Consider the following 22080-nt stretch of genomic DNA (forward strand, 5'->3'; position numbering starts at 1 on the left):
TGGGGTCACTTAGCACTTCATATGGCCAATATTGTTGTAACATACTTGTCCTGAGTTGGCCAACATGCTGTTTTTCTATGAGTGGCATAGGCATACAGACATGCGCATCACATCAAATGGTTCTTGACTGTGCTGGCTTGTGGTTATTTTATTAGCTGTATTCTTCACATATCAGGCAAGTTGCTGATGCACATTACTGGAGTGAGTTAAGTAATATTGTTAGTCAGGCTTTGACTTAGTTTTGTTTCTCAATCTCTGTTAGTATTAGTAGATGGATGTGGTCTTGCATGTTAGTTAGCTAAGCAGGAGCCTTAATGGTCATAAGGAAGATCCAGCTTTGTTAATGATATAAACTAGACGTGCAATTTGTTTCGTTCCAAATCAAAATTTGGACGAAATGTGGGTGATTCGGATGTATCCGAATCTCCGAATCACCCTAGTAACAGAACTAAACTAATTCAAATTAAATTATAATGAAACATCCAAATTAGTTCGGATCCATTCGGTTTATTCAAATGGCCATGGCGCGATAGTTGGACTTTCTGGACTGATCACAATTCCTTTGCTGTTCCATATTTATTATAAAAAAAAAAAAAAAAAATTGAGAAATATTACAATTAAATATAGTGAGATATAACAGTGAAATAATTCATTTTATATTGGTTGAAACCATCTGAATCAAAGTAACATAACATAACGAACTTCCGAATACATCTGAAACGAATGACTGCTATAACGAATCAATCGGAATGCATCCGAAACTAAAAAATAAAAAAAATACTGAATCGATACGAAACTAAATTTTCCGACGTGCACATGTCTAAAAAAACAGCATTTCTCAACTCCAGTCCACAGGACCCTCAACAGGACAGATATTTATTATATCTTAACTAGAGCACAGGTGAAATAATCAGCTGAAGGGTGGGAGCAGGTTAGTAACCATGGTTACTGATCAGCTGATTATTTAACCTGTGCTCTAGTTAAGATATAATGAATATCTGGCCTGTTAAGGGTAATAAACAAAGTATAACAAAGTATAAAAGTCATTAATATATATATATATGTACACTATAACTATCTATCTATATATGCATATAGTTTTACAATTAATACAAAATAAAGTACACATATCAGTGTTATTTAGTATTTAAAATAAATTTATTTTTCAAATTTGCAGCAATAAATAAAAAGAATTATGATATATATACATATATACAAAACTGCATTATCAAATATCAATCATTTGATTACATGTTTTATAAATATTATAAAACTTTATATGAAAATGCTGTAAAGACAACGCTTTTCAATAACCATCAAATATTTAGTGAACTTATGGCACATTTTTCTAAAATCTCAAAACAATAATTTAAACAAAGGGAAATGAAACCCATTTTTGAGTTTCAAGTGCCTTTAACTTATGCAAAAATAAAAACTTCTAAAAGTTGCAATAATCAGGTATATAAAAGATATACAAAGCATTTACATAATTTTTTATTACTTATGCAAATAAGATTTACTTAATTATAACAATTATTAATACTTTAAATTACTAATAACTAACTAATTAGCATAAATAAATATATATACAGTTAAAAGTGCAATAAATATGTTATTTAAAAAAAATATAAACATATTTATTTTCAAAATACATTTTTAGTTTTAGTTTAACTCAGTACAATACAGTTAAAAGTGCAATAATGATGTATATAAATATTATAATTATTGCACTTTTTACTGTATTATACTGAGTTAAACCAAAACTAAAAATGTATTTAAAAAATAAATCTGTCGCACTGTTTAGCATTTTTTAATAACTTACCTGTGTGTTATTTAATTTATTATAAATATATACAGGAATACGCTATAAGTTAAAAAATGAATAACTACTTCTATAACAAACATTTTTCTTCAAAAGTTAAATAACTCATCATAATTTATGTAACCGTATTTAACCTTATCCTACTGGAGTCAAAATTATTAATCAAAGCTAAAAACATGTTTTTAAAAATAAATTTGTTGCATTGTTTATCAATCTTTTTACCACTATGTACTGTTTGTGTTTCAGCTACTTGGCAAATTCTCTAGTTTAAAGGGCCATGATACCCAACTGTTGAAGTACTTGAAAGTGATGCAGCATAGCTGTAAATAGCTGGCTAGAAAATATCACCTGAACATCTCTATGTATAAAAGGAAAATATTTTACTTCAAAAATTTCCTAAGTATCACACCCCACTGTAAGCAGCCAATCAGGATACTAGTCCCAGGACTTGAAAGGGAGTGTCCATCAGGCATGTGCAGGCACAGTCATGTTATTTTCCTATTCAGTATAAGAATGTTTAATATGAAATCTCTTGAGATCACAGCAAAGCATGACCTCAGCACTGCTGATACTGATTGACTATTTTTTTTCCAACTTGCAGCTGGACAGCAGCTGACGTATAACTGTTCAGAAACATTTTTGAGATAAAATATCTTCCCTTTTTACATAGAGATGTTCAGGTGATACTTTCACGTCAGCTTTTAACAGCTATGTTGCATCACTTTCAAGTGATTTAGCATATGATTATAATGTCCCTTTTAATGTAAAATGCTATATCGATTTGTTTTATTAATTAAACAACACTAATAGTATTAATCTAATTAGTCCAAGACCTTTAGAAATAAAATGCAGAGTAATAGGCTGGAATTTGTAAGCTTTCTTCAAACCAGATTTTCAGTATATTCTAGCAGGTGTATAATATCATGACAGCCATAATTGTTTTGCTGAGAAATTCTTTAAGTTTTCTCTTCTCACACAAGGAAAATTAGCATTTTTAATAGTAAAGATGTTAGATTTAGTTATGTGTTGCACATGTAGATTCCAGTGGAATGACTCTGATTATGGTTGTTGTAGTTGTATTAATATTGTTCTTTGCAATTTATGTAGACATTTACTACATAATAGAAGCAGACCACTTATATGGTCAGTGCCCCTAATCACTGAGTAATTAGATCAGATGTGCTCAGATTGCGATCTACCAGTAGATCACAAGTCTGCTGGATAAGTCCACATTTCTCTCTCAGCCAGTAGTGATAGCACAAGCTCAAGTTAAAGAAAATGTAAAAATGTGTTTTGTACAAATAAACTCTCCACCAATAAAACGTCATCAGTTAAAACAGGGTGATTCAGCATAGGAATATTAGTCCCTGTGATAAAAAAAAAGATCAACTTTGTTTACAAAGCTCAGAATGTCTTATGCTTAGCACATACATAAGTAAATCACACTGACAAATGTCATTAAAAAAATAGACCCCATTCCACTAAAGTATGGAATAACCCTGAATTAGATGCTTCCACTATTCTGATCCACTTGTGCTTGGTGATATCAGCACTATCATTTACTGCCTATTGCCAGACCCAGACATAGCGTGCATATGGTGAGCCTATATATTCACTAGTGCAGTTCCTGACTGTCTGTGCAAAAATCAACTTGTTACAAGATGCATTTCTAGAGAAGGGATAGCACTTTGGCCTGTCTCATTTTCTGCAATTATTACAATGGGATTCTCATAAATATTTTGATTTTCGTTAATTCCATTGCTCATTTCTTTGTATTTGTTTTCATCTCCAAAGGCCTGTAAAGCAAAAAAAAAAAAGATATAACTTTAATAAAAATACATTTTAAACTAAAAGCTGTCATTATATTTATGACAGTATACTTTTATTCTGAGACAAAAGAAGCCCTCTTAAATTCAAGGGTCATTAAATTCAAAATTAAACTTTTATGATTCGAATAGAGCATGCAATTGTAAACAAATGTCCAACTTACTTTGGTTATCAAATTTGCTTTGACTCTTTTTGTATCTTTTATTGAAGAGTAAATCTAGGTAGGCTCAGGATTGTGCACGTGTCTTTAGTACTCTACGGCAGCAGCGTTTTACAACATTATTTGTAGCTTTGTTATACACTGCTGCTATAGAATACTAAAGACACGTGCACAATCCTGAGCTCTTATGAGCCTACCTAGCTTTACTCTTCAATAAAGATACCAAGAGAACAAAGATAATTTGATAACAGAAGTAAATTAGAAAGTTGTTTAACATCGTATGCTCTATCTGAATCATTAAAATTTAATTTTGACTTCACTGTCCCTATAAAGGAACATACAAGTAAAACAAAGAAAATGCTGCAATGTATTTTATTGTTGCACTATTGCTTACATATTTTGCTGCAAAAAAAGTTTAAACACATAAAAAAAGATGAGCTCTATAGCAGTAATTCACTACTGATGAACAGACTGGTTGAGTGCATTGCTGACCCTGAGCCTACCTATGTATGCTTTTTAACAAAGGATACAAAAAGAACAAGTAAATGTAATAATAGAAGTACATTGAATGTTCTATCTAAATCAGTGTTTCTAAACTCCAGTCCTCCAGACCCTTAACAGGCCACATATTCATTATATCTTAACCAGAGCACAGATGAAATAATAAGCTGTTCAGTAACCATGGTTACTAACCTGCTCTCACCCTTCAGGGGTGTCCAAACTTTGCTCTCCAGAGGTGATTATTTCACCTGTGCTCTAGTTAAGATATAATTAAACTCTGGCCTGTTAAGGGTCCTGATGACTTTATTGACCTTTTGTGTAACACATTGTGCTACACTTCCTAGAGGGCATAAAAAGCAAACCCTATAACCTAGGTTTGCCTAAACCAGATATCTGATTTGCAGCAATTTGAAAGCCTAGCTTACTGAATTTGTTTTGCAGTCTCTCTAGGGAGCGTGGGAAAGCATCATTTATAATAATAATAATAAAATCACATATAAAAACAAGCATTTTTGTCTTGAAACATTTTAATGGTATTTTTTTTTTTGTTTGTTTCAAATAATTTTTATTGACAATTTTCAGACAATAGCGATAACTCAAACGTACATATGTTGTTTACATTTTAATAAGTTTATTTTCCTCATGAATATTTTATCTTAGGATATTATCCTTCAGCATTGTTTCTTGATAGGTGGTCACATATCCTTTCATCACAATTATCATGAACATAAAGATTTTTTAGTTCTCACTTTAATATACACTTTATTATATAAATTATGCGCCTGTATTTGAATGATTTACATCAAAGACCAAGCACAATAATGACAATATCAACTTTACTAAAATATATTTACTCACCTCTCTGTTTATCATCCCTTCAGTTTCTTGATAAGCAATGAAATGAATTAAAGTATAGATTCTGCAAAAAATAAAAAAAGAAGACTTTAAAATGCGCTTAATGCAGTTGGTTTGAACCAAAACTACAAACACTTAAGAAAATGGTAAGTAATGAAAATATCCAATGAAAGGCCCATTTGCTTGTTCCAACTAAAAGAGGATATTCTAAAATATAATATCGTTTTTTCTTTATCCTTTTACATTAAAGGGACAGTGCGCTGTAACATTTTCTCCTCTGTGATATGCTCTGGTCTGTTTGAAAGGCTGAGGACAAGTTTGAAAACCAGTGTTCTAGACCAATGAGCATGAAACGAGGCGGGATGCAAAGGGATAATGTCATGAGCTGTAGCTGTACCTGCCGCTGGTCATGTGCAATCTGGTGAATGAATTTTAGTGCTTTGCAACCCTTAACAGTAGATTTAAAAAGAATACGAGGCAAATGCTTATGTTGTTTCAGTATTATATGCCTAAATATATACCTGTCTATAATAAAAATGTGTTAACTAGACTGACTTTTGTCTGTTAAAGGGTCTTAATAGTCGAAAATTTACATGCTCTAATCCTATAGCCGTAAAATGACATCCTCTAGTGACCCTGCACTACTGTGTTTAACCCTTACAATCAGCAGTGCTAGTCGCATGACGAAGATGTGTAACTAGCGCTGCTGATTGTATCAGAGGTGGTTTCCGCTCGGGACCTGCAGTGCTTTGTGGATCCGAAGCAGTACTAACTTTGCAGGGATTAAACACACAGTACTGCAGGGTCAATAGTCTAACAAATATGAGCATGTAATTTTTTGATTATTAGGCCTTTTAATCAATGACGGTTAGTGATGTACTATTCCCTTGTGAGTATTTGCAAACGTACCTATGATATAGAAGTGCACCAAACTGTAATAGAATTAAGATGGCAAATGATATCAAGAACATAAATCCAATGGGTTCCACAGGCAATGTTTCTAAATCTGAAATGGTTCCATTGACAAACACTTTGGGTATTTTTATGGTGATCGAAGAGCCAATTATTTGCAAAAAGAAAGTAGCCACAATCCACAACAGATTGATCATGAAAAACACAAAGGTTACCTGTAGGGATAATAAGAATAAAAATAGATGAACAAAATCTTCTCAAACATTTATCTTTAGACAAAAGAAAACTGAAAAAAAAAACAAAAAAACTTTAATAAACTTTCAATGAAAACAGATGTTCGAAAATTAATTAAAAATATAATTTCAATATTATGAATAAAACGTTTCAAACAATATCTAATCTAGGTTTCTAAAAGAAAGCAAGTTTCTATGCCTGCGTAGACTTTGATATTGGTGTTAGACCAATGGTTTTCAAACCTGTACATAGGCCCCCCGAACAGGCCAGAGTTTGAGGATATCTGAACTAGAGCACAGGTGAAATAATCAGATGATTAGTAACCATGGTTATTTTATCTGCTCTCATCCAAGGTAATCCTGAAAATCTGGCCTGTTGGGGAGGCCTGAGGGCAGGTTTAAAAACCATTGGATTAGGGTTTTCGAAAGGGAAGGTTATGCAGGACCTAGTCACACTGATGCGGTGCACATTTTGTGCTAAATTTGATGGGAAATTTTCTTGCATAGTTTTACTCATCGCCACATGTTAAATGTCTTCTGAAATATTGTAGTGTGAACTACTTAATAAATCACAGTATTTGAAGAAAGAAAAAAAAAAGTAGTTTATAACCAACAATGCTCTACAAATTGAATAGTTTTCAATTTGTATTAGTATCTTACTGACATTTTTTATATTTTTTGTTGTATTTAAACTCTACAGGACAATATTTAGGAAGATGGATGCACTTCTTCCAGTAAAAGAAAGACAAAAAAAAATCATTTAGGACTAATCCTTCATCACGAGAAAAAAAGAAAAATAAATATTTATATTTTATTTCATCTTATAGCCACCAGTGGGCCATTTTAAGAATTAGTTTATCCTTTGAGTGCTAAGCTGGATTTAATTTTTTTCTGTTTTTTACTATTTAAAAAAAAATATTTGACTCCCCCCCCCTTCAGATCCCCAAGTCTTATAACGTTGGAAAGGTTAAGCGATTATCTTTCCAACGGTGAGACTTGGGGGTCTGTAGCTGCTTAGATGCCTGAGACACAGGCTTCTAAGCAGCATGCCCCTTTCCCTATACTTTGTATTGTAAATTTTAAATAAAGTTGAGCGGTGACGTCATCACGTCATTGCGCGTGACGTCACTGCACGTAACGGGAAGCCCCAATGATGCCTGTCACTATACAGGCCCAATCCCCGAGGTGGGAGCCCCTAGATTGCTCTAAAGGTGGTTGAGTGCTAGCGACGGCTCTGAGCTGTCATTAGCACTCAAGGGGTTATTTAAAAATAATAATAATATTTTCTATGAGAAACGTCTTCAGGGCAGCAGAGGCAAAGCTGGACAACAGCTTAAACCTAAATAAAGTTATAAAGTGATAGCTAGTGCTAATGCTACAAGCCAGCAGCAACACACAAACTCATTTGTTTCTTTTAAAATGCATTTATTTTTTTAAATAGCCTTAGGATTGTCAAGAACTAAAACAACACTTATCAGCTGACACAGGATCAATCAGCTGACAAGTACATTGGTGGATCACTCACTAACTAATAGTTTAAAACTGTACATTTTAAGTGTTTCGGTTTTAATGGCATGAACGAATCAACAATTATTTTTTTTGGTCACATGCATTTGTTCATTTATTTGTTAATAGGGCCACTTGTTTTCTAATTTCCATTGAGTGTATAGAATACAGCATATTAGTGATTTTTGTATTTATTATTTGTCTGAATTCAAATGTACATCAGCTACATAGTGCTTAAGCGCATAGAAAGCAGATAGAACTTATAAACCTTAAAGCACATTTTATAGCGCAATGTTTATATTTATTTGTGAAAAAAAACAACAAAACAAATTACTTTGTTCCTTAATGACTTTAAATCTTCTGCAATTTGTTCTTGTTTTTTCTTATCTTCATTGAGAGGCTCCAAGTAATCCTTTATAAGAGTTTTCCAAAATGGAACTTCCTCCTTAAAGATCAGTTACAACACATTTTAGCATGATCTAAACTTTTGGAGATAATTATACATTAATAAAATGACTGCATTTTAGACTTTTTGAGGGAGAACACTGTTTATACCCAGACTATACAAAGATTTAAAGGGACATTGTACACTAGATTTTTCTTTGCATAAATGTTTTGTAGATGATCCATGTATATAGCCCATCTGAGAGTATTTTGTAACAATGTATAGTTTTGCTTACTTTTTCATAACATTGTTCTGATTTTCAGACTCCTAACCAAGCCCCAATGTTTTAGATGTATACTGATGTCTACATATTTCTGCTGTTCCTGTTTGTGTAATCTGTCTTTTCATATGCAGGGGAGGGAGGAGGGGGTCTGCTCTTCCTGCTTTCTCAGCCCCTTTTACTGGGTGTCCCAGCCTAAGCTCATCAACAGTGCTAAGTTTTTATAAAGTTTTATACTGAATTTTTAGATCAATATCTGTGCATATTGTTCTTTATAGTAGCGTCTATTACATGCAGTTATATGAAAATTGGTGTTTAATGTCCATTTCAGCTGCATATATTTTAGAAAAATTAAATAAAACATAATATAATTATGTTAGAATAAAATAAAAAAGAATGACATTCTGGCATGGGATGCTGTATTAGTGGCCCTGAACATCGGTGTACAGGTTCCCTGTCTGGGAATCCTGTGCGCATTTACTTTAATAAATAGGGATCTAAGGGATCTTAGTTCTAGTATTTTTAACTGAGCAGAAACTACTATTGTGGGTTAGTTTGTCTTTTTTGTCAACATCATTTGATGAGTAGCACATTTCAGTTTAAAAGTGAAATATAATGTAGAATATAGAGGAGAAAAAAATCCAGAAGTTTAAATTTAAAGGACACTAAAGTTAAAATTAAACATTAATGATTCAGAAAGAGCATGCAATTTAAAGAGACTTTACAGTTTACTTCCATTATTCAATTTTGCACAATCTTTTTATCTGCATAATTTCTAAGGCGTCAGCTCCTACTGAGCATGTGCACACAGTATATACATATACTAGTCTGTGATTGGCTGATGGCTGTCACGATACAGGGGCCGGCAAATGGGGGAACTATACATTTGTCAGAGAGAAGAAAATGTACTACTGATTTGAAATTCAGAGTAATATCACATTGTCTTTTTATTATGCAATTTGTATTTAATGGTCCTTTAAGGAAATTAATAAGAAAGAGAAATTATTTTTTGAGACAAATATATGATGCTCCTCAAGATGGAAGTGTATTCAATTGTTTCTGTAGCCTCTAATTTCAGAATCGCTGTGCATTGTTTATCTGTTATATACATATTGTGCATACATTACTACTAATTAATCATATTACTCACCTCCATTAATTGTTCTTCATTTAGTACATTGTATCTTGATTTTGATTGTAATTGCTGTATCCATCCTGTTTGTAGAAAAATGTATAAATGAAACTATGATTTTCATAGGAAGAAAACAAAAAATAATCATATCTATACTTAAAGTTGTGGCTTTGAATTTAATTCTATTATGAATTGTGTTTCATTCTCTTGGTATCCTTTATTAAAGTTGCAGCAATGCACTACTGGGAGATGAACACAATTGTTAAATCGACGACGAGAGGCATTTGTGCAGCCACCAATCAGCAGCTAGATCCCAGCTTCTAAGCCTACCTAGGTATGCTTTTCAACAAAGGATACTGACAAAACACAATTAGATAATAGAAGTAAATTGGAAAGTTTTTTAAAACTGTATACTATAACTAAATCATATATGTATAATTTGCCTTTCTAAAATTCTTTGAAGGATCCCATAGAACTGAGGATCCCATAGAACTCTTGATGGAGTGGAGAACTTTAGATCATTAGATGGATTTAGGGCCTGATATTTAAAACCTTGACACTCAGGTAAGATATTGTAAGAAGTTTCGTCGTTAAGGCGAGGCCTTTAAAACATTTTTATAAACATACATTGTATCTTGAGAAGTGTTTATGTTGCTATGTAGCGTTATTTATGTGACACAGAGACTCCTACATTATAATACAAGGTCTAAAAAAATCCCAAAGATTTTGTCTGATTTCTCTCCATGCCGGTGAGGTTTTGAATATCAGAGCCTTAAAGTGATAGGAATGATAATGTGTAGGAGATTTGTAGCAAATGCAATTTAAATTGAAACCATTAAATTTTTTATAAATGTGTTATTTTGATAAATGTGTTGCAAAGAAGGTTTAACAATGATGTGTGTTCTTATTTGGAAATGCAAGCTGCTTTTTCATTTTTTCTATTTGAAGCAGATTCCAGCTTGTAGGATACTCAGCCCCTTTTCTTATTTCATTGTCTGTCTGTAATTAAATAATATATATTTATTCACAGTATAAAGTGAGATAGAATAACAACCATAATTAGGTTGTTATTAGGAAAGACAAGATTTCAGCACGATCTTTTTTAATATAAATGCTAAGCAAATGCAAAGCTCCACATTTAGCAGTATGTGAAGTCCATTCTCATCATCCACAGACTTCCAGGGCATACAAACAGTGACTTATTTTCCTATACAAGACACATGAACCAAATAAACAAAGAAGCACTGATAGACGTTATGCTTGAAACAGTGTTTGCTGTCAAATTTTATTTAATATTTTGGAATAGGTTAGCTGAAAGTTTTGAAACTGTAAAGAGTACTAGACCTAAAATTAGCCACCATAGTGATCCTTGAGGATCTATGCCAATACACAAAAACGTGTTTAAAACCTAAGACAAGCAGCATAAATTCGTTGAACAGCTAAATCATACGTAATGGAGCTAATGGGTAGCTCTAAGTATTGTGCACAATACGTTATTTAGCAAATATTTTTATGTAGTCATACCTTAATCTTATGACAGAGAACAGTATAGACTGTGGGGGATGAAAAAGCAACTCCAGTATCAGCGTGCACCACCAATATAATAAGAGGTATCTGGTGTCATGAAAATGTATTCTGGATCTATGTTTAACAACCCCAGGATACAGTCTAACTGAGTGCTAACAGCTTTGATTTAAACATACAGTTTCCTTAATACTGATATGTGACAAGACAAAAAAGGACTATGGGGGTGAAAAAAGCAACTCCAGTATTCAGCGGACACCACCAATATGATAAAAGGTGTCATGAATATAGTATCTGGATCTATGTTTAACAGCCCCAAAGCGAGTCGTTTTGTCTTTACAGTTTATATTATGCAGATAGTATCATACATTGTCATACAATATATATCAAACTATATCAGTAATGAAGTGTTTGCACACAAGTTGTTGTTAAAGTAGTGTATAAATAACACCAGCAGACAGTCTTAGATATATCCAGATAAACAGTGCCGTATTTCAATATAGTGCATCAAAGACGCTCAGAAATCCGGGTATGGTAACGGTCTGGAGTATCAAAGTTATAAACTCAGCTTGTTATACAACCGTATTTTTCCTTTCAGCAAACAGGCTTCTCAATTCCGTTATTAAGCAAACTGGATCAGCATCCTTGGTTCACCACCGAACCGGTATAATCAGTGAGGACGCCACAGCGGTCTGTCAAACAACCACGTCCACCTCCACTTCTTACGTCACTGCCGACGCGCGTTTCACCCCCCACGTGACCGCACAAGATCACAGGGGTTTCCTCAGGGCAGAGCGGATACTGAGTCTAGAAGCAGCCGCGTTATATCTCTCCTTCCCGCTGCTCATTGGGAGATTCAAAACCAACCAGTAGCCAATCAGAGTCGTTTGAAGTGCCACTGCCCAAGTATATACACATAAGAGGAACAGGTGAAAAAATATATTGTAAACATTTTTATAAACAGTCAACTTTTAAAAGAGCCTTCAGTACATAAAGCAAGATGAAATAAGAAGAAATTACACATGCACTTTATACGCATTAAGCATGTATTATAAAGATAATATGAAAGTTACCTTTTAAATTATTTCATGAACTTGGCACTAATTCAAAAGATTGTCAAAGCATATACTTATATGTACATTGGTTCATGTGTCTTGGATAAGGTATAAATACATGTTTAATTTTGGTCATTATTAGATATCGTTTAGATGTACCTTTTTAATCCTAAAAGTCTTAAGGGAAATAAAGATACTGTGTCTCACTTCCAGAGAAGCATTTTTTGAGAAGTTTACTAATTGAGTAAAGGGACGTAGAAGAATTATTTGGCTGATTTCACAAGTAGAAATTGAGCAATTCTATAAGTCACCATTACGTATTATTATTTTAGGAATGCAGCAAACTCAAATTTTTCATTAAGCCCATTAGGCATTAATGTCTGTAGCTTGTACATCCATTCGGTTTCCTTTTTAAGGAGTACATTATCAATGTCCCCCCCTCTGCCAAAAAGTGAGCAAGATTCAATGCCTGTTACTTTTAAAGCTGAGGGGTTGCAGTTGTGGTGTTTCATAAAGTGATACGCCACTCCGCTTCTGATGTCACCCTCCTCCACTGCCTTTATGTCATCCCTATGTTCAGAGACCCTATCCTTCAACATTCGTCTTGTTTTTCCTACATAGAAGGTCGGGCAGCTGCAAGATAACAGATAGATTACATTTTCAGTCTTACAGTTGATAAACTGTTTTATAGGGTAGACAGCGGAGGTTGTGGCAAAAGTTTTTGTGCGGACAACAAATTTGCAGACAACACAGTGTCCGCACTTGAAACATCCATGTTCCTCCAACCAATCTTTCTCACTTGGACTCTTTATGAAATGACTTTTTACTAATTTATCCTTTAAGTTTGGAGCCCTCCTAGCAACCAAAGAGGGTTTATCTCCAACTATTTTCCTGATCGTCTCATCAGCTTTTAGAAATTGCCATTTTTCATCTAAAATTGTGCGAATCTTTTCCCAATGACAGTTGTATTGGGTAACGAAACGCACTCTTTTATCTTCAGATTTTTGCTTAGTCTTATAGAGTAGACTGTCCCTGTCTGCTTTTCTAGCTCTACTTAGTGCATATCTCAGATTACGTTTCTTATAGCCTCTATTTTCAAATCTATTAAACATTTCAATTGCATGTGCATCGAATTTAGTTAGGCTTGAACAATTACACCTTAGACGTAAAAATTGTCCTACAGGGATACCCCGAATTAAAGATTTGGGATGATGACTAGATGCCTCTAAAATATTGTTCGTGGCAGTGGCCTTACGAAATATTTCCGTTGCCAGACTTTTCCCTCTTTCTTGATTTTTACATCTAGAAAAGTGAGTTTGTTAGCATCAAAAGTCAACAGAATGTTGTAGCTATGTTTTTTATAGGCTTGACCTCTACTTTCCAGAAAAAATCTGGCAGCTCCCAAACCCACATTATGTGGGATGGAAGAGTAGAGTCCTTCCACAATATAGTTTCAAAACTTTCAGCTAACCTATTGCAAAATATTAAATAAAATTTGACAGCAAACACTGTTTCATGCATAACGTCTATCAGTGCTTCTTTGTTTATTTGGTTCATGTGTCTTGTATAGGAAAATAAGTCACTGTTTGTATGCCCTGGAAGTCTGTGGATGATGAGAATGGACTTCACATACCGCTAAATGTGGAGCTTTGCATTTGCTTAGCATTTATATTAACCCCTTAATGACCACAGCACTTTTCCATTTTCTGTCCGTTTGGGACCAAGGCTATTTTTACATTTCTGCAGTGTTTGTGTTTAGCTGTAATTTTACTCTTACTCATTTACTGTACCCACACATATTATATACCGTTTTTCTCGCCATTAAATGGACTTTCTAAAGATACCATTATTTTCATCATATCTTATAATTTACTATAAAAAAAAATATAAAATATGAGGAAAAAATGGAAAAAAACACACTTTTTCTAACTTTGACCCCCAAAATCTGTTACACATCTGCAACCACCAAAAAACACTCATGCTAAATAGTTTCCAAATTTTGTCCTGAGTTTAGAAATACCCAATGTTTACATGTTCTTTGCTTTTTTTGCAAGTTATAGGGCAATAAATACAAGAAGCACTTTGCTATTTCCAAACCACTTTTTTTCAAACTTAGCGCTAGTTACATTGGAACACTGATATCTTCCAGGAATCCCTGAATATCCCTTGACATGTATATATTTTTTTTTAGAAGACATCCCAAAGTATTGATCTAGGCCCATTTTGGTATATTTCATTCCACCATTTCACCGCCAAATGCGATCAAATAAAAAAAATTGTTCACTTTTTCACACATTTTGTTACAAACTTTAGGTTTCTCACTGAATTTATTTACAAACAGCTCGTGCAATTATGGCACAAATGGTTGTAAATGCTTCTCTGCAATCCCCTTTTTTCATAAATAGCAGACATATATGGATTTGGTGTTGCTTTTTGGTAATTAGAAGGCCGCTAAATGCCACTGCGCACCACACGTGTATTATGCCCAGCAATGAAGGGGTTAATTAGGGAGCATGTAGGGAGCTTGTAGGGTTAATTTTAGCTTTATTGTAGTGTAGTAGACAACCCTAAGTATTGATCTAGGCCCATTTTGGTATATTTCATGCCACCATTTCAACGCCAAATGCGATTAAATAAAAAAAAAAGTAAAATTTTTCACAATTTTAGGTTTCTCACTGAAATCATTTACAAACAGCTTGTGCAATTATGGCACAAATGGTTGTAAATGCTTCTCTGGGATCCCCTTTGTTGAGAAATAGCAGACATACATGGCTTTGGCGTTGCTTTTTGGTAATTAGAAGGCCGCTAAATGCCGCTGCGCATCACACGTGTATTATGGCTAGCAGTGAAGGGGTTAATTAGGTAGCATGTAGGGAGCTTGCAGGGTTAATTTTAGCTTTAGTGTAGAGATCAGCCTCCCACCTGACACATTACACCCCCTGATCCCTCCCAAACAGCTCTCTTCCCTCCCCCACCCCACAATTGTCCCCGCCATGTTAAGTACTGGCAGAAAGTCTGCCAGTACTAAAAAAAAAAGCTATCCTTGATAAAACATAAATAAAAAAAAGGCATATTTACATATGCTGCTCTGGAGGATCCCCCCTTAGCCCCCAACCTCCCTGATACCCCCCACACAGCTCTTTACCCATCCCCCTCTAACTTATTAGTAGCCATCTTTGGTACTGGCAGCTGTCTGCCAGTACCCAGTTTATAGTAAAACATTGTTTTATTATTTTTTTAAAATAATTTTCTGTAGTGTAGCTTGCCCCCCCCCAAAAGACCAACCCACCACCCCTCCCAGATCTCTTAGATCGATATATATACAAATATATTTGGCAATCACTGCCACTTTTCTCCCATAAATTTTCTGTAGTGTAGCGGTTCCCACCCGCTTCCTACCCCTGCGCGCCCGTGCGCGCACCCTCGTGCACGCGCGCGCACTCGCGCGCGCACCCGGCGTTCCCGCCCACGATCCCGCCCCCCTCCACATCATACGGCCCATCGATGGCCGCCCACCCGCCTCCCAGACTGGCTCCCACCCACCAACGAAACCGGCCATCGATGTCCGGTACAGAGAGGGCCACAGAGTGGCTCTCTCTGCATCGGATGGCCAAGGGGGGTTATTGCAGGATGCCTCGATGTTGAGGCATCACTGCAATAACCGGAAAGCAGCTGGAAGCGAGCAGGATCGCTTCCAGCTGCTTTCCAGACCAAGGACGTACGCCACACGTCCTCGGTCATTAACTGTATTTTTTTTGAGGACGTGTGGCGTACGTCCTTGGTCGTTAAGGGGTTAAAGGTTGTGCTGAAATCCCTGTCTTTCCTAATAACAACCTAATTATGGTTGTTATTCTATCTCACTTTATACTGTGAATAAATATTTAGTTTAAGGGTCTGCACACCGGGTTATTTCCTTCATATAAGGTTTTATTTTCACCTGAGCATTGTTTTGCAGCTCGAGGTAAGTTCTATATTTAAGGTTTGACTAGTCTCCCTTTCCCTATCCATATTGTAAATAATATATACTTACTTTCTTCATAAGCTTCCTGTGCAACATCATTTTCATTCGTGTGGCTACCTTGTTCGATGTCATTTTCATATTCTTGGCTAAAAAAATAAAATTAAAATGATTAAATAAAAAAATGATTAAATAAAATGTTATAAAATCTAAATCTAAACATATTTCTAAATATTAAAGTAAAACAACATTATTTTCACTCGCACACACACACACACACATATATATATATATATATATATATATATATATATATATATATATATATCACGTATATATCTATATCACATATCTATGTGTATGTATATGAAAAAAGTTGATTCCAACAAGCTTTTCAAGAGGTGTTTCCCATTACTTTAACTGATTTGCAAATCCTTGTAAATTATGCTATGCTAACAAATGTGCGCTGGTAAAATAATTCAAGCGCTATACAAATGCAACCTCGTGTTCGCATTTCCTGGAAGCTTCCTTGAGCTCACGAGAACGTACTTCCATAGAACGTGTATATATATATATATATATCCAGCTTTCTAGAATATACTGACGAGATGTCATTCCCTTTGACGTTATTCTGTGTGATCTAATGGGCCGTATGTTACTATTACAGAATATTACAGAATAACGTCACACACACTACCCCCCTTAGTCAAATTCCCAAGTGACATTATATTCAGACTGAAACCGCACCTCCTGAGCGCGCTTTCTCCTCTGGGCTGAGATGTGTGAGCCGCTGTCTTTTTCTGGGGGGGTGTTCGCTGCTTGTTGACTCCGGGCTGTGCACTGGCACCATCATGGCTCCCAGTGACCCGGTCTGACAGTCACTCTGTTCTGACTGATGCCCGGGTATAAAGATGACAGAGAGCTCCTCTACCCCCTCCCTATACCCTAACCCCGTAACAAATTTGTTCCAATGCTTGAGCAGGGGTCATAAGATAAATATGTATTTCTCATTCTTGTTAATTGCCAAATAATGCACAATGTTAATTTGTGTATACATTAAATGCTTGCTAATTAACAAAAAAACGAGTTAATACGGTTAACAATGACCACTTGTCGTTTGTATACCAGACTACACAATATGAATAAACGCGGGGGTATTTTAACCATAACAGCACTAATAAAAATACTAATTTTCTCTTTATAATTATAATACAATACAGCATACCATCAAGTGAGCCTATTGTATAATGATACGTATTACTATAGTAAATATCTTCCAAACTAGTCGTAACAAATATGCAGCCCACAGTGGTAGAGTATCCATAGATCTATCCATAAGCCTGCAGCAATCGGAACAAAGTGAAATTAAAATCAGATTGTTTTTATAAAGCTCTGCAGTGTGTGCAACTCTATACACTTAGTTTTGTGATACAACATTGTCTACAATTATTATTACTTATTAGTTTTTAATTTATTAAGAAGCATCTTGTAGATATAGCTCTCTTTCTCCCTCTCCTCTATAAAGTATTAGATTGTGGGATCTTTGTCATATCAGTCAGCCATGAGATTGATGAAAGGAGCTGAATGAAAGGAGCGAGCAGGGACAAAAAGTTCCTGTACTAGTGCTGCAGCTCAAGCTTTTGGGAGACGTCAGAGAAGGAGGAGTCAGGTGGCCATTTCAAAACAGCCAGATGAGATCTAGTAAGTGTGTTTTCTGCCAAAGTTTATTTAGATGAAAATTGGGCTAGAGTTTGATGTAAAGATTGTTAATTAACTAATCTAAATAAGTAACAGTAATTTTTGGGTTGACTGTCCCTTTAAAATGTCATACTCTATATGAATCACGAAACAAAAAAATTGGGTTCAGTGTCCCTTTAAAATCAAAAAGAAAAAGGGCTGAACCCTTAAGAGCTCAAACACTTTTTTTTGGAGATTAAAATACATTGATTTAAAATACATTGCAGACTAGTATTATTTTTAAGAGATTTATTGATGATCTTTTATAGGTTTCTAGAGAAACAAATGTTCTAATGTCTCTGTTTAACTTATCTCTAATATATATATATATATATATATATATATATATATATATATATATATGCATTCCAATATAAAAAAGTTGATTTATTTTGGTTGTACCTTAATCAGTAATAAATTTAGTCATAACATTATGAGCCCCTTTATGAAGGTGTGGACACAGCTTTGGGCCTGAGCGTTCCAGTCTCGCATGAGCGGGCCTTAAACACTAGTTGTGTAGCTACAGTCCTAAGACCACAACTACTTAGCTTCAAGGGTCTGATCATCTGGATCTGATCAGGATGATTGACAAGCCCTGCTCTTGTGCAATGTTAACTCTCAGATGCCGGACAGATAGGGTTCGCAGACGGCAAACTTATCTGTTCAGCCTTTGATAGGGCACAATTGTTCAGAAGTTCATGATTTTGAAATTGAGAATTTAAGGAGTAGAATGTTTGCACAGAGCCATTCAACATTTTAATGTTGTTAAAAACCTTTTAAGTAGCTTTTAATCAGAACCTGTAAAGGAAAACATATAGTATCTTCTTAAGCATGTGTATGATTGTAGACTTACAACAATGATTTTGCACAGGGCTCACATGATTAACTTGTGCCTAGAACTCCAGATTTATAAAACCAGTTTTGGTTATTTCACAGTTTACTACTTTCAATATTCAGTAAAAACATGTCCTGTTGGTCAAGTTGTCCTCTGATTTTTCTTTTATATAAAACATACAACAATATATAAACATATAGATTACATACCTTTGAATGGTGAGAGGCTGAAGATTATCTTTCTGTTCTTGTTTTTGACTATTCTCTTTAGCATTTTTCTCATTAACTGATATCTCTATGTCCCAGCACAAACATTTAAAATTCTTTCTATATCTGACTTTCTTGTTTTCTTCCTTATTTTTCTCTTTTGGTTTAGCAGTCTCACGGGTTCCCCATGAGACTATGTGCATGTTAACCAAGGAATATATAGTTAATAGGAGATAGCCACTTGGTACACAAATAATGTACATAAGTCCATAGATTAGTAAATGGAATTCCTGTGGGTGAACTAAAGCTGTTACAATGTATATTGAAGCCATGGAAATGAGAAATATGCCAGTAGGTGTCACAAAGGTTTCTTGTTTAACCATGTCACCTAAAAAGCAACCAAAACAACATATGTAACAATGGTACTTTTATTATTGATGCTAATAATATCTCACAACAGTTTTATCCAGTCATGTATATAGTAGTGGTATATGTTTTCAGATATGGCTAAGCCTATTAATGTCTGAGTTTTTATAATAAGTGTACTGTGTACATTAGCTGTTTAACCAATTCAAAGATATTACATGCACTTAGGCAGCCATTTTGTGCTAAACACAATTTGAATAATTTTTGCAAATGTGGAGGAATATAAAACATACATTCCTTGTAAACTTTCTCTCTGTGTGCATAGGAAGAGAGAGTGTATATGAGTCTAGCCTATGCTTACAATACAGCGGTTGATACCACTTCCAAAATCACCTATTTTGAACTAGTTCTCAATTATGTTTACAAAAGCAAATATATGGCAAGTGCTCCTCTATGTAATGTCTTAAACTCCTTCAGAAGTGCAGAGGTTTTAATTATGCTTGGAAGCAAATGAACACTTAAAGCGACAGTCTAGTCAAAATTAAACTTTCATGATTAAGATAGGGCATGCAATTTTAAGCAACTTTCCAATTTACTTTTATCATCAAATTTGCTTTGTTGTTGAAAGCTAAACCTAAGTAGACTCATATGCTTGAAGTCCGCCTCTTATTTAAGTTTATTTTGACAGTTTTTCATAGCGATTTCATGTGTTCCATATAGGTAACATTGTGCTTACTCCCATGGAGTCAGCACTGATTGGGTAAAATGCAAGTCTGTCAAAAGAACTGAAATAAGGGGTCAGTCTGCAAAGGTTCAGATACAAGGTAATCATAGAGGTAAAAAGTATATTAATATAACTGTGTTGATTATGCAAAACAGGGGAATGGGTAATAACAAAATTTATGCTTACCTGATAAATTTATTTCTCTTCTGGTGTATCCAGTCCACGGATTCATCCATTACTTGTGGGATATTCTCCTTCCCAACAGGAAGCTGCAAGAGGATCACCCACAGCAGAGCTGTCTATATAGCTCCTCCCCTAACTGCCACCTCCAGTCATTCGACCGAAGACAAGCAAGAGAAAGGAGAAACTATAGGGTGCAGTGGTGACTGTAGTTTATAAATAAAAAACACCTGCCTTAAAATGACAGGGCGGGCCGTGGACTGGATACACCACAAGAGAAATAACTTTATCAGGTAAGCATAAATTTTGTTTTCTCTTGTAAGGTCTATCCAGTCCATTACTTGTGGGATACCAATACCAAAGCTATAGGACACGGATGAAGGGAGGGACAAGGCAGGCGCTTAAACGGAAGGCACCACTGCCTGTAAGACCTTTCTCCCAAAAATAGCCTCCGAAGAAGCAAAAGTATCAAATTTGTAGAATTTAGAAAAAGTATGAAGCAAAGACCAAGTCGCCGCCTTACAAATCTGTTCAACAGAAGCCTCATTTTTAAAAGCCCATGTGGAAGCCACCGCTCTAGTGGAATGAGCTGTAATTCTTTCAGGAGGCTGCTGGCCAGCAGTCTCATAAGCTAAGCGGATTATACTTCTTAACCAAAAAGAAAGAGAAGTTGCTGAAGCCTTTTGGTCTTTCCTCTGTCCAGAGTAGACAACAAACAATGCAGATGTTTGACGAAAATCTTTAGTAGCTTGTAAATAAAACTTTAAAGCACGAACCACGTCCAGATTGTGTAAAAGACGTTCTTTCTTTGAAGAAGGATTAGGACACAGTGACGGAACAACAATCTCCTGATTTATATTCTTATTAGATACCACCTTAGGAAGAAACCCAGGTTTGGTACGCAAAACTACCTTATCTGCATGGAAGATCAGATAAGGGGAATCACACTGCAAGGCAGATAACTCTGAAACTCTTCGAGCCGGAACCCCTTGAAGAACTTTAAGAACTAAATTTAAACTCCAAGGCGGAGCAACAGGTTTAAACACAGGCTTGATTCTAACTAAAGCCTGACAAAACGCCTGAACGTCTGGAACATCCGCCAGATGCTTGTGCAAAAGAATAGACAGAGCAGAAATTTGTCTCTTTAAGGAACTAGCTGACAATCCCTTCTCCAATCCTTCTTGGAGAAAAGATAATATTCTGGGAATCCTGACTTTACTCCACGAGTAACCCTTGGATTCACACCAATGAAGATATTTACACCATATCTTATGATAGATTTTCCTGGTGACAGGCTTTCGAGCCTGAATTAAGGTATCAATACTAGGAGAAACCACGTTTTGATAAAATCAAGCGTTCAATCTCCAAGCAGTCAGACGCAGAGAAATTAGATTTGGATGGTTGAAAGGACCCTGAAGTAGAAGGTCCTGCCTCAGCGGTAGAGTCCATGGTGGAAGGGATGACATGTCCACCAGATCTGCATACCAAGTCCTGCGTGGCCACGCAGGAGCTATCAAAATCACAGAAGCTCTCTCCTGCTTGATCTTGGCAATCAGATGAGGGAGCAGAGGAAACGGTGGAAACACATAAGCCAGGTTGAAAGACCAAGGCGCTGCTAGAGCATCTATCAGCGCTGCCTTGGGATCCCTGGACCTGGATCCGTAACAAGGAAGCTTGGCGTTCTGACAAGACGCCATGAGATCCAGTTCTGGTTTGCCCCAAAGTTGAATCAACTGTGCAAACACCTCCGGATGGAGTTCCCACTCCCCTGGATGAAAAGTCTGTCGACTTAGAAAATCTGCCTCCCAGTTCTCTACTCCTGGGATATGGATAGCTGATAGATGGCAAGAGTGAACCTCTGCCCATAGAATTATTTTTGAAA

General features: G+C 35.4%; 1 protein-coding gene across 4 annotated transcripts in view; it reads right to left on the bottom strand.

Moving 5' to 3' along the window:
- Positions 1 to 1757: 1757 nt before the first annotated feature.
- Positions 1758 to 22080, bottom strand: part of LOC128656891 (chitin synthase chs-2-like) — a 160160-nt gene continuing 139837 nt past the window's right edge. For 3 of the 4 annotated variants that reach the window (XM_053711059.1, XM_053711058.1, XM_053711057.1), the window contains exons 13-19: positions 18932 to 19316; positions 16223 to 16299; positions 9632 to 9696; positions 8151 to 8261; positions 6075 to 6292; positions 5169 to 5229; positions 1759 to 3618 (exon numbers count right to left, since the gene is read on the bottom strand). In XM_053711059.1, coding sequence (XP_053567034.1) covers positions 3469 to 3618; positions 5169 to 5229; positions 6075 to 6292; positions 8151 to 8261; positions 9632 to 9696; positions 16223 to 16299; positions 18932 to 19316 — 1067 coding nt within the window. In that variant the 3' untranslated portion in view covers positions 1759 to 3468. Of the gene's footprint in view, positions 3619 to 5168; positions 5230 to 6074; positions 6293 to 8150; positions 8262 to 9631; positions 9697 to 16222; positions 16300 to 18931; positions 19317 to 22080 lie in introns of all 4 variants that reach the window. The other variant, XM_053711060.1, reaches the window with a different exon arrangement.

Source organism: Bombina bombina, chromosome 4, assembly GCF_027579735.1.
Source record: "Bombina bombina isolate aBomBom1 chromosome 4, aBomBom1.pri, whole genome shotgun sequence".
NCBI lineage: Eukaryota > Metazoa > Chordata > Amphibia > Anura > Bombinatoridae > Bombina > Bombina bombina.